We start from the raw sequence: 13,070 nt of genomic DNA, 5'->3' as shown, positions 1-13,070 counted from the left end.
AAACGGTTGCGTTACACCTCAACGTATTAAATCTATACAGCATACAATATCTATTTGAATTGGAAAGTAAGATTAAATATACATTACATGATATGGAAAAATTACCTTCATCAAACAGCTTGTGTTTAAACCTCGCCCCTTTATCATTCCTCAGAGGACGCCATACCAGCGTTTTATCGTCTGGCCGCAAGAACCGCCTCCCCTGTACACATCATTGAGAAGGCAGGAACCAAGGAAGCCATGCTCACGGCATTTAGAAGAGAAGTCTCGTTCGGTAAGAATGGAGTTAACAGGTCGATTTAGCGCTATACTATATTAGCCTACCTTTGGTGACAAGGTAAGATCCTGCCTTAAAGACGAAAAGATGGTACATGTCATGAGAACCCACGACATCCCTATACTAGGATATATATATCAGTTACGATTGGTGAACCTGACTCGCTCTTTGGAATCGGTTTGAAACGAAAATTTTGTACTGGAAAGTTCCATGGCCTGATTTGCATACTAGGCCTATACGCCATGGTGCAAATCGGGTAAATACACCAATTTCCCGCCTACGTATTTACAGTCTCACGCACGGTCACACGCATCCATTTCCTCAAAATGTATGGGCCAATTCAGGCGGACCTGATTACCCATTTCTACTTTTGAATTTATTTCCATCCAAATCAATGTATCTAGTATTTTAAGTGATTTCCGTGACTTTTGGTAAATCCATTTGATTTACTTCATTGTCTGTCCACCCAAAGACTGGGAAAACATAAAAAATCTAGGTAAACATTTGCATGATTCGTGGCAGTAACACCATTCAGAACCTGGCCAGTTACAATGCCAAACATATTCTTTTCCGAAAACTCTATCATACTCTCAAAGCGCGTAACTCATTAAACCTATATCTGTCGTTTCTAAACTGCACGATTTGGTTTATTCGTTTTACAATCCGTTTATATTCGGTCTATTGAACGATTAACTATGCAAGTTGTCCATGACGATTCAGGCTGTTGAAAACCGCACCGCACAAATTGGTGATTCCAAGTCACATTTGCTACCTGTTTATATACTTCAGGAATAGCAAGATGGGGACCTTGGTCAAGCTGCTCAGTCACATGCGGCAAGGGGATAGAAACAAGAGGATGTTACTACCGAGGAAAAGAAGTCGAAACAAGCAGATGTGGCGACGGCCCGTCCACGAAAGAGTGCTCCATGTCGTTATGTCCTGGTAAGGAGCCTTACGTTATATGGAAAAATACATCGGGTTTATATTCACCTAATCTTATTTACATGGACATCCTTCAAAAGGAGCTTTGCTATAGTCACTTGCACTTTGCTAAGGTAATCGTTACCTAAATAGGGAAAACCAACACAGTACAACACAGTCTTGTGTGAAAATATGATGTACAAGATGTATGGTGTTGCATGCCATATACGAGCCTTCATTATTGGGTGTTTCCCATGCAGTCACCAGGAAAGAGTACATCGGGTTCGTCGTGGATGACACAGGTTCAATGGCAAACGAGATAGCGGGAGTTTGGGATTGGATTTCAGCGTGCGCGAAAGGTATCGGGAAGTGTGGCGACAGCCCGAAAGTCGCACGGGAGTGGCTCTCTATCTCCTTCAACGATCCAAGTAAGTACACGATCGCAAGAACGGCAAGCAGATTGCAGGTTGTCATTATTAAGGCGCTATATCACAGCCAAGAGACGGTTAAACTCCTTTGTGTTCCACGGCGATAAATTTTAGGCTCAAAACTTTAAGATCGAGAAACAAACGTTGAGTAATCGCAATACGAAATTGCAATCATTTGCATTCTTTACAACATTGCAAATACAATTTACTATCCGCATCGAATGCTAAATTGCATTCGCAAATCCACCGATGCTTTCGAATTCACTTTAGGTATCGGAGACCTAACAGGACCTACCGGTAACACCACTTTGATAACGCAGGCAGTCAAGGGTTATTTACCGCCCAGCGGTGGCTTCGATTGCCCGGAACAGGCAATGAAAGGCTTGAAAGTAATTTGGGGTTGATATGTGATTTCTACGTTACATTTTCGTGTGTGATCGACCGAGTTGGAGCTTTGTAGCTTTCCATGTGAATTGTGAACGCTAGTGGAAACAACTAGCCTCTATAAAACTATACGTGGGTATATTATAATAAATCTTAAGAAATACTCGATTTAAATTTAGAAATTAGCAGAAAGTATCCCCACAACCAACGACGGATGCAAGATATATTTATTCACGGACGCGACGCCAAAGCACCCGGAACAGCTCGCGTCTGTACTCCAAATTCTCAAGGACAGAGGTGATTAATTTATCGATAACTACATGCTTAAACCGAGACCAGAGTAAAGAATTTAACAGTTGGTATTTTGGCGTACAGATTGTGATTACATACCGGTTTTGACGGGATGTTGTGGACGGTGCCCGTCTTACTGTAGCTCCCCGGATCCAAAAGACTGCATAAAAGAGCTAACGGAATCGTTCGGATCAGGTATAGACAGACATATCGAACAAATATTTCTCGTAATAGCCTAGTCAGTGGATTACTATAATCATCGAAGAAGAATAAAATAGATTTATCGCAAGCACAATATTCACTTCATGTCCAATCCAGATTTTGCTAGGATATCTTATACCAGAAAAAAAAATTCACGTATATCTCACCGACTGTCATTCAGTACAAGCACTTCTTTTCTTTTCTGTTCACACAATTTTTCTATGTGAGCCGCAGATTGCACACCACTGCTGTACAATATTGTTTTATCAACTTACCGTCGGCGTATCGTAAGTACCAACTATATTGGCTAAAAACCTCACTTGACACTTCGATTTCGATTAATTTATTCGTTTGCTTTTTCTTGTTGACAATAGCTATCATGTGCGATGTATATGTGCATAATGTAGAGGCTTTTTATAAAAATAGAGTTTGAACAGTTACAGAATTTACTGAGATCTTACGAGCTCAAACTGTTGCGTCACTTTGCAATGTAAAAACCTAAGAGCGCAACGTGCAAATTTCTCTACAAAAGTAGGTAAAAAAGTTAATTCCACATTGAATAGTGCTTTCAGCTAACAATTTGTAATTCAAACTCGCCCTTGTGTCACTTCGCAGAGGATGACATACCAGCGTTTTATCGTCTGGCGGCAAGAACCGCTTCCCCTGTACACATCTTCGAAAAGCCAAAAAGCTCGGATGAGATGGTGGCGACACTCAGGAGAGAAGTCTCGTTTGGTAAGAATGGAGTTAACAGGCATAAATGCTCGATTTATGCGATATCTTTCCACGTACGATGGGTGGCGAGGTTGCATAGTTACCTTTTTAGCTGCAACACCATATTGGTCTGAGAGTTCGAGTGGGACTGGGTTTTCCGAAGACTTTACCGAAAATGAGCTAAATCTGCATATGCTCTCATACCGCATTGTATCCATATCTATCATTCCGATATTATACGATTCGGCCGCTATATAATCTCTATCCATGCCGAATTGTGGCCCCAAGCTATTCAACCGCATAAACTCTTCACCTCATGTAACATTTTTTACTTCAGGAATAGCCAGGTGGGGACCTTGGTCAAGCTGCTCAGTTACATGCGGTGAGGGGATAACTACTAGAGGATGCTACTAGGGATGGTGTGAACGTGAGGTTCACGTTCGCGTTCTGTGTGTGAACCTCGGAAATTCAGAGGTTCGCGTTCACAACAGAACCTTGATAGGTTCTGCACTGTGAACCTTTTTCATATATATTTTCAATTTTCACTTCATTATGACATCTTCAGTACAAATTTATTGCATTTCAACTGCGGGCCACTCTGTGCATGCCGCTGGCAGCAGAAAAAATCATCACAAAACGAATATGCACCTTGACAATCTCAAAAATTTTACTTGCTTTGTTACAAAAGTTTGCTCCAAATATCCTGATTTCCGTTTGTGAATATTTAGCGACTCTCTGCTAAGAGCTCGACTCGCAATCACACAACGTCACGAGCGAAATACACTACATGTAGTCAGCGAATGATGTTTGTGTTTATTGTATCATAAAAAAACCGTGCGATTGGGGTGTTGGCTACCGCTGTATAACTTATTAATGGGGTAACATCGGTAGCAAGTCTAGAAACCCTGTTTTACACTCTGCTCAAAATCAATGTAGCAATACTCAGAAGCTGAATACATTGTCCGGTCTGGCCCAGACTGTTAAGGCGTAAGCATATATTCCATGGCAAGTCCTCATCGAAATTGTTGGCAAAGCGACGGATAATATTGATTTTATGGAAGTATTATATCATTTGATTGCCTAAGTTGATACATTAAGCGACGTTTAAAACGCCAATATGCACTTCAGCATTGTGACATTATGTGGCCCGGGTCTTCGCTGGGTATCGTATGCATTAATATACGCCATCACTTCATTGAAAGATAAGGTTGGGATTAGCAATATGACGTCACGTGACGTCATGAGGTTCACGTTCGTGTTCACACAGAACCTTTCAAAAAGGTTCGCGTTCACACGAACCTGAACCTTTCAGAGGTTCACACCATCCCTACTGCGATCTCATCTTGGCCGTATTTGGTAAAATGAAAACAGGTACCGAGGCACACAGCAGATCGATATAAATACATCATTATGTCAATATCGCAGTTTTAGCGGATTTACATGTATATGCATCGGCCTTTAGGCAATATCATTTATAGTTATGCGTTGATATGTTGAGATTCATGAACGCCATGTAATAAATATATTTGCAACACATCTCGACACACGTTTGTCCAGATAACCATCTTGCCTAATCGGTAAACGTTAACACGATTCGTTTTGTGATAATATGGATGGAAATAGTTGTAATATTGACTTTGCGATGGTTTACGATATAGACAGGAAACTACCACTTTCCGTCCCGTAATTATTGTAGCATGGTGGGGAAGAGGGACTTATATTTGCGAATATTTGATTACCTGGAAATTTAGAGATTCGCAGAGTTTACTCTCATCATATGGTACTTCCTTTCTTTAGCTAGTTTTTTCAAGCTATGGGTGCGAACAGTTCATCAGTTCGGTTTATTAGCGATTTTTATCAGTCCAATAAACCGCAAAAAATTGAGATCCAACGAAAAGATAGGAAGGTGTCGAAACGACTAGGAGTAGTCTTTGGAATCAGACACCTACCGTGGCCTAGGCGATGTAAAGAGGAGCCATGCACACTGAATGAAACGTAAAAGAAGATAGTATAGAAAAAGCAAGCGACAACAATGGGGTGGCATGTCACGGAAGTCGAGATCGATAGGTCACGTCTTGGCCCGGTAATCTTGAGGGCGGACTAGTATTTATTTAGTAGAAAGTTTTCCGTAAAAGAACCCCTCCTCCAGCGTGTGAACCGGTGAATGAATGATTGCTTGCACAAATATTACGCGGACACACGGCAGTTCAGCGTTTTATAGCAATATTAGCATCTTTGGTCGAAATCCAATGAATCGCAACTTTCAATCACTCTCTACATGGCAGTGACAGTGACGGAAAGTATGCACGTATACACGTATACACGTATGCCCGTGTAGCGTTAGCTACTTCGACGTTATAAGGCACTTCGATTTAAATCAGGTTGTTAAAGTCATCTGGCGTCGCGGGTCGGATTCAAACCGTCAGATTGCTCGCGGGCCGGACCAAATTGTTACTTCGAAATCCATGCCCCTGTTTTTCATTGAATACTTCATTATCAAGCCTATATTATCATCCGTTACATTATATTACTGACCAAATAGAGGTACGATTCAAGCAGCACTTTTATTCGCAAACAACCGAATTGCCTAAAGAAATACGTTGGTTGGCCATTTGAATACTGTTATATATTATTACATCGCGATTCGGGTTTCTCAGGAGACAGGGGACCTATTGGGTCATCATAAGTGATACCGCAGTGCGGTCACAGATATTTGATTTATACTTTTGTGTAACTATTATATTGTTTAAGTATCCTGAATATAACGGTTTTGTATTGGCGTTTTCCCTTCTGAGAATAACTAGTTTCGAGCCAACTTCTCCATAACGCTCTGAACTCATTGGGTGCACTTATTTGCATTCTCGGCATTGGGTATCAATATCATCGACTTGTTCCTAATAGCGACTAGAGTAAAACCATAAGATCGCTGCCGGATGCTGGTTATTAGGGCTCTTCAAAATGACTTTTTTTCTCAAATCGTACTGGCTACTTGATAACCTTGTTAGGTTACCTAATTTAAGCCAACACACAAAATTTGATTCAATTCCAGCCAGTAACCGCTTTGCTACAGGAGAAGAAAGTTTCTATTTATTATATAAAAATAAATAATAAAAAATTTGAAAATTTTCTGTTCATCCCATGAAAGTGTTAGGCTGTCTATAGAAACAATGCTCACCAAATTTGGTTCAATTCCAACAAGTGGAAGCGGAGTTATTGCCATCGAAAAATTTGGATTTGAATGAAATAGTATTTACGGTGACCGATTCTTCGTTTATTTATTATAGTTGTGCTCACCGTAAATACTATTTTATTCAAATCAAAATTTTTCGACAGCAATACCTCCGCTTCCACTGGTTGGAATTGAACCAAATTTGGTGAGCATCGTTTCTATAGACAGCCTAACACTTTCATGGGGTAAACAGAAAATTTTCAAATTTTTTATTATTTATTTTTATATAGTAAATAGAAACTTTCTTCTCCTGTAGCGAAGCGGTTTCTGGCTGGAATTGAACCAAAGTTTGCGTGTAGGCTTAAATTAGGTAACCTAACAATTTTATCAAGTAGCCAGTACGATTTGAGAAAAAAGTGATTTCTGAAGTGCCCTACTGGTTATAGTGTGGCCTATGAACAATTAACATACTCGACAGTTCCTGGCTTTTTTAATGTAAGTATTTTTTTACTAAAAATTGAAGCATTTAGAAATATGCTGGATAATATAAGCACTTTTTAAATCTACTCAGAATTGCTCCGCGGGCCAGATGCGGCTCGCTGGCCGTATGTTTGACACCCCTGATTTAAACTATTGTTTCTTAGATTCAAAGAGCATATTATACATGGCATATGACATGACATTACATAAGCAAATATCCCATTTCTCCATAACTTTGTGCATTTCTATCCCCTCTACATAGATTCTTGACACACATACCATAAAAGGGACAAGTAACTGCTACACGAGTTTACCAGTTATTCTTAATTCAGAGACATCTTATCAGTGCAAGGACCATATCACTCAAAATCTAGGAATATAGTGTGTGGATGGAACGACGCAATTATGACATTTAAAATCATACATATATTTGGCATTACTGCCGTTGTTGAGAGTAAGTTCAGATCAAATTAAACGAATTCCGAGTTCATGAAACATCAATTCTCTCGGACGGCTTCGCCCACCTCAGATGTTTCCACGACCTCCAATGGGGGCATGTCCCCAGTTTGAGAACCACCGGTCTAGAATGAGATCGTGAGCTTTCCATTACGCCGCAGTGGCAGATTAGTCGTATATGAATAAGCTACAAATTATATTCGGGTATTTCCGGATTTGTGCAGATTTTATTGTTTACTGTGTGTTTTTCAGGCAGCTGAGCCGCTGAGTATCGGATGTGAGATTGATTGATTGATTACATACTTTTTGATTGCGTTTAGGTTGATGGACGTGTAGAATTGACAGTCAGATCGGGTGTGACTGGTGGAGATTTCGTTGTTTTGTTGCTTTTGTACTCATATGGCAACTTCTGTTTTAATCTTTGTAATATACTCAGTACAGTCCCGCGATGCCAAATCGTTACTGGGCTGAAACGATTGCCAGAGCAGTCCACGAATACTGGGAGTCAAGAAGGGACATAAGTTCAAAATTAGCACTCTGTATCTTAACAAAATCGCTTCATAGTGATTCCGTAAACGTCAGGTTCACTACATCGTTTACGAGGGTTGTCCCCGATATTTGACACAACAATCTGAGATGCGTCATCTGAAACTATTCTTTCAAGTAGGGATTGGTTGAAGGCTGGATTGTTACAAAATATTTTAAGATCATCATTCTCTGTGCATCAAATAGGCAGATATAGGGCATAGGCGAATTTTCAGAACTTTCAGCATTGTGGGGTGTTGTATTGTTGTATTCAGCGGTGTTTTTTGGCATGTAGACCGAAAATAAATGAGGGGTAAAAGATGTAGGGGAGATGTGGTACCGATGGATCACTGGGACCGAAAATACTTCGAAAATTCTCTATGATAATTCCATGATTACACTCCGTGAACTTGTCTACAATTGCATGCTGGCAAAATCTTTCCTCACATACAAAAAAAAATCGTCTTGCGCGAGCTATGGGGTCTCTCACAGATGTTTTTTGTTTTGGGGGGTGTAAAGTAAATTTAGATCGACATATACGTTTTTCTTTGTAACCTTCAACACGAACAAAGCAGCAATCATTTTTATTGTGAAGTCTAGGGCTTGTATCAGGCTATATATTGGCACCTATTATTTTTTCAGTACTTTCCTTGAGTGGAATTTTTTTCGATTCATGTATAAAATTCGTAGGGTGGGGACCGATGATACAATAGCCAAATCAAGCAAAATAATCAAGCAGACTAATCATGAAACAAATGAAACATGCCTACGTACAGACGATCTTTATGTAATAATTGCATATGATGTTTTATCGCTATAACGAGGTATTTGGAAGTCACACTGTCGATTTTCGGGCAATATGTATGTACCCTAAAATTCATAAGTCCGAGCCTAATTCGAAACGTGATTTTATGACAACATTTGAGTTAATATCTATTCTATTTTTTGACGGTTGCGATCAAACATTCTTCTTTGGCTTCCTGTAGCTTAGATTATAATACTGAGCAAGAAAAGTTGTCACATCTGAGTTTTTTAGGGAATATGTGTCATAGGTCCTCGGATCGTGTGCCATTGGACCCACCGGGTGGGGACCGATGACCAGACATGGGGTGATTACTTCACGAATGTAATCGATTGCGATTACGATTACTTGTGAATCCCGCGATTACGATTACGATTACGATTACAGCAAAATCAGGAAGTAGTCGACTACGATTACGATTACATTTCAAAAGTAATCACGATTACTCACGATTACATTTGTTTTGCTTCTTAGAACTAATTTCAGAAGAGATATTGGAAGACAATATAAGGCTTGCGATGAAAAGGTCTAATGAGATAACAACTTTCTTCGTAAATTATGCGTAATGTTCTTGTTACGTCATGCACCCATTGCCCAACTCTATGCAGGACTATTCGTCGCACCCAACGATTTGCATTCTTGCCAGGTCCGTAACTGCCACACCCCAAACTCCCCAATAGGACCGGGAGCGAGCTGTAAGGGGACTCAAAAGTATTTCGTAAATCAACATAAATTATTATAGAGTATTTTCAAGAGAGTTAATGAACTTGAGAATTTTCTTCGAGCTTTGGGATTTAATGTCTCTAAATAGCTCGATTTTGAAACGCATACCTCTTCCCCTCAAGAGAAAAAGCATGCATGATTTATAGGAGTACGCATTTCGGTGGCGGTCATTACCCCGCCACGACACACCAAAAGACGTATGCAATTTTGGCCAACATGCAACTCAACAAAGTGTACTACCAAAGTCTGACCTTGGCCAAAACTTTGGCTAGGCCTATGTGTCCAATGTCAATTGTCAGTAGCCGCGCTTGTGTGGCTCGAGACTAGAACGGCCAAGACAGACATTCCGTGTAACTTCGAAGAATAATAAAGTTACCACATTATTTGTATTTCGGCTATCAGTCCTGATACTTGAAAATAGGACCGTAAACTGTGGAAACTGATGAAAAATACTATATTATGAAGACGAGCCATTCTATATCACTCGGGCATAGAGTTGAAAAAAGTGGGTTGAACCGGATTGATCGGAAAACTGATCTGTGAACATAACGACTTGGACTCGTACTCGAGTCAAACACTATGACTCGGACTCGACCCTATACTAGCTGACTTGGACTCAGACTTGACTCGGAGTGAATTGAAAATGACTCGACTTGACTCGAGTGAAAACTATAAATGAGAGATTGACTTGTGACTCGGAACATTGTGACTTGGTTACAACCCTACCAATACCAGCGTTTGGAGTGGGGACGAATTGCTGTTTTGGTCCTGGTTGTACCTACAACCCACGCTAACATGGTGTATAAGCGGATGGCTATGGCGACAGATATAAATGTCGAGTGAGGAATTGTGAAATAACGATTGGCGCCCGTTTCAAGTACAGTCATATGAGATTAAGATATATAGTGAACATAAAATTCTATCTTCCACTTACAGATACTGCAAGCTGCCGTTACGAGAAACGGCAAAGAACGGCTCGGTTATGATATATATCAGCAGCTGTTGATTTTAACCATCGTAATGTTTTATTTGACGAGTACAAAATTTCAAATCTTTGTCCGGTGTACGTATAATACATAGGCTACGTACTACGTATAACCAAACTGCATTTTACTAAGCATAACCAAACATCAATACATAAAGTTACTATTTGAAACTAGGCAGAGTGGTGATTATTAGGCCGGGAGATAGCGTGGTGGTAACGATAAGCGCTCACCAATCTGGCGGGCCCGGTTCGATTGCCGTCGGCGGTTTATCTGGGCTCCTCTTCGCCCGCCGTTGCCGTTGCCCAGAAAAAGACCCGACTAAAGAAAGCACTCACAAGGAATGGAAAGAACTGGTAGAAAGGGCCGCGGCTTCAACAAGATCAAAACCGATAAGAACTGTGATATCGGGTACTCTAGGCCGAGGTGGATGTTAGAGTAAAAGGATCGCAACTACAGGCGTGTCGCTTGATATCCGTAGTTATATCTGTTCTTTACATCGCATTGTACATTGTGTGTGACTCGTTCAGATGAAAATTATAACCCAACGATTATTATTATTATCTTGCTGCAAGGTAGTGGCGTCTGGAGTGTATTGATGACCTGATGTACAGCATGGCGTACACTGTTCTAACCATTACACAACAATGTACATCGAATATATTTACTACGTGTGGATACTTCTTACGCAAGGACGAGCAAAGCTAATACTTATGACGTAATAATGAGCAGTGGCGTTTGAAAATCAACCGTTTGCGCTATCAATAAACTGGTACAATACCGCTTCCTTGTTCACGAATGCTCGGTTATGTCATATTCATTGTACAAATAAAAAAGTAATCGTTCTTTCACAAAGAAATCGATTAGATATGTGAAGTAGTCGATTACGATTACGATTACTTTGGATTTTTTTCGAATGTAATCGATTGCGATTACGATTACTTGAAAATGCTGTAATCGATTACGATTACTAATCACGATTACCCCATGTCTGCCGATGACACGTTCCAGCAACAAATTTTGAACGTCCATAAATATTTTTTGAAAAGATGGATATTCATGTATATGTACGCGATAAGTAGAGCTTGTATCAAATTGCTGAGCCAGCAAAAGATCTGCTGTTTTCGGCTGAACATTTTGGGGCCAGCGATCATTTTCCAATTTTTGATCCATCGGTACCACATCTCCCCTATTTACGAGATTTTCACCATGGCTTGGGCTGCAAATCGTTCAGGCGTGGTACGTAATTCAGACTGCACTTGTCATACCATTTGCTGCAAACTAATCAAATGCAACTATACGCAACTTACGAGGTTGTATGGGTGTATTTAATTCACTTGCACCAATTAGTCAACCCTATCGAAACTCATCATGTTGTCGGATTTTTATTATCTTGTTATCACCATTTATGGTTCCTGCTTTGAGTGGTAACTAGGGATGGTGTGAACGTGAGGTTCACGTTCGCGTTCTGTGTGTGAACCTCGGAAATTTAGAGGTTCGCGTTCACAGCAGAACCTTGGTAGGTTCTGCACTGTGAACCTTTTTCAGATATTGCAATTTTCACTTCATTATAACATCATTGGTTCAAATTTATTGCATTTCAACTGCGGGCCACTCACTGCATGGCGCTGGCAGCATTCAAAATCAACACTAAACGAGCATGCACCTTGACAATCTCAAATGTTTTACTTGCTTTGTTACAAAAGTTTGCTCGAATTATCCAGTTTTCCGTTTGTGAATATTTAGTGACTCTCTGCTGTGAGTTTGACCCGCAATCACACAACATCACGAGCGAAATACGTGGTCAGCGAAGGATACTTATTCAACCAATCAATAAGATTGATATCGTTTTCTGATGTAAAAATTCGAGAAGGCGTATGGGGTCACTCTGGACTTCATATCTTTACTGTATCATTAAAACCAAATCTGTGCGATTGAGGAGTTGGCTACTGTTGTATAACTTCTTAATGAGGTAATATCGGTAGCAAATATAGAAACCCATTTTACACTCTGATCAATATCAATGTAGCAATATCCTTTGATTGCCTCAGTTGATATATTTAGCGACGTTTAAAACACCAATATGTACTTCAGAATTGTTGCATTATGTGGCCCAAGTCGTCGCTAGGTATCGTGTACATTAATATAGGCTATCACTTCATTGAAAGATAGGGTTGGAATTAGCAATATGACGTCACGTGACGTCATGAGGTTCACGTTCGTGTTCACACAGAACCCTTTAAAAAGGTTCGCGTTCACACGAACCTGAACCTTTCAGGGGTTCACACCATCCCTAGATGCTACTACCAAGGAAAAGAAGTCGAAACAAGCAGATGTGGCGACGGCCCCACGAAGTGGGAATGCTCCATGTCGGCATGTCCTGGTAAGAATCCTCCCATCACATGCAAAATACAACGTATTCTATGTTAGCCACTTGTACAGACGTAAGCATTCCGTGAATTCAGATACCCACAACGCTGTAGCTCAGATCTAAGTTTTTGACTAGTTATTATTTTTATTATTATTGATACAACACAGTGGCGCTTATCGCTTTTTCAAGCTATGTGCTGCCACGACACGAATTGTGGTAATGCTCATAATGTCTTTGCCTTTCATAATCTTGGGGACGGCTTTCATTCTCTTCTCCCAGTCAATCTTTAGTCACTCTCACTAGCACGCGTCCCCAGCGTCGTCTCAGCTGCCGACTTCTAGCACG

The 13,070-nt window shown here is 40.4% G+C and overlaps 1 protein-coding gene across 1 annotated transcript in view; it reads left to right on the top strand.

Moving 5' to 3' along the window:
• The window catches only part of LOC145456164 (uncharacterized), a 194,613-nt gene that overhangs the window by 169,349 nt on the left and 12,194 nt on the right, over nucleotides 1–13,070 (top strand). Inside the window, exons 24-31 of the mRNA XM_080334225.1 lie at nucleotides 1,067–1,219; nucleotides 1,459–1,626; nucleotides 1,897–2,015; nucleotides 2,190–2,307; nucleotides 2,386–2,496; nucleotides 3,118–3,237; nucleotides 3,554–3,629; nucleotides 12,661–12,737. Coding sequence (XP_080190351.1) covers nucleotides 1,067–1,219; nucleotides 1,459–1,626; nucleotides 1,897–2,015; nucleotides 2,190–2,307; nucleotides 2,386–2,496; nucleotides 3,118–3,237; nucleotides 3,554–3,629; nucleotides 12,661–12,737 — 942 coding nt within the window. The remainder of the gene's footprint in view (nucleotides 1–1,066; nucleotides 1,220–1,458; nucleotides 1,627–1,896; nucleotides 2,016–2,189; nucleotides 2,308–2,385; nucleotides 2,497–3,117; nucleotides 3,238–3,553; nucleotides 3,630–12,660; nucleotides 12,738–13,070) is intronic.

This window comes from Botryllus schlosseri, chromosome 14 (genome assembly GCF_051294905.1).
Source record: "Botryllus schlosseri isolate E-star chromosome 14, Bs_hap1, whole genome shotgun sequence".
NCBI lineage: Eukaryota > Metazoa > Chordata > Ascidiacea > Stolidobranchia > Styelidae > Botryllus > Botryllus schlosseri.
The sequence above is the reverse complement of the archived record's forward strand: the minus strand, read 5'-3'. Positions and strand labels throughout refer to the sequence as shown.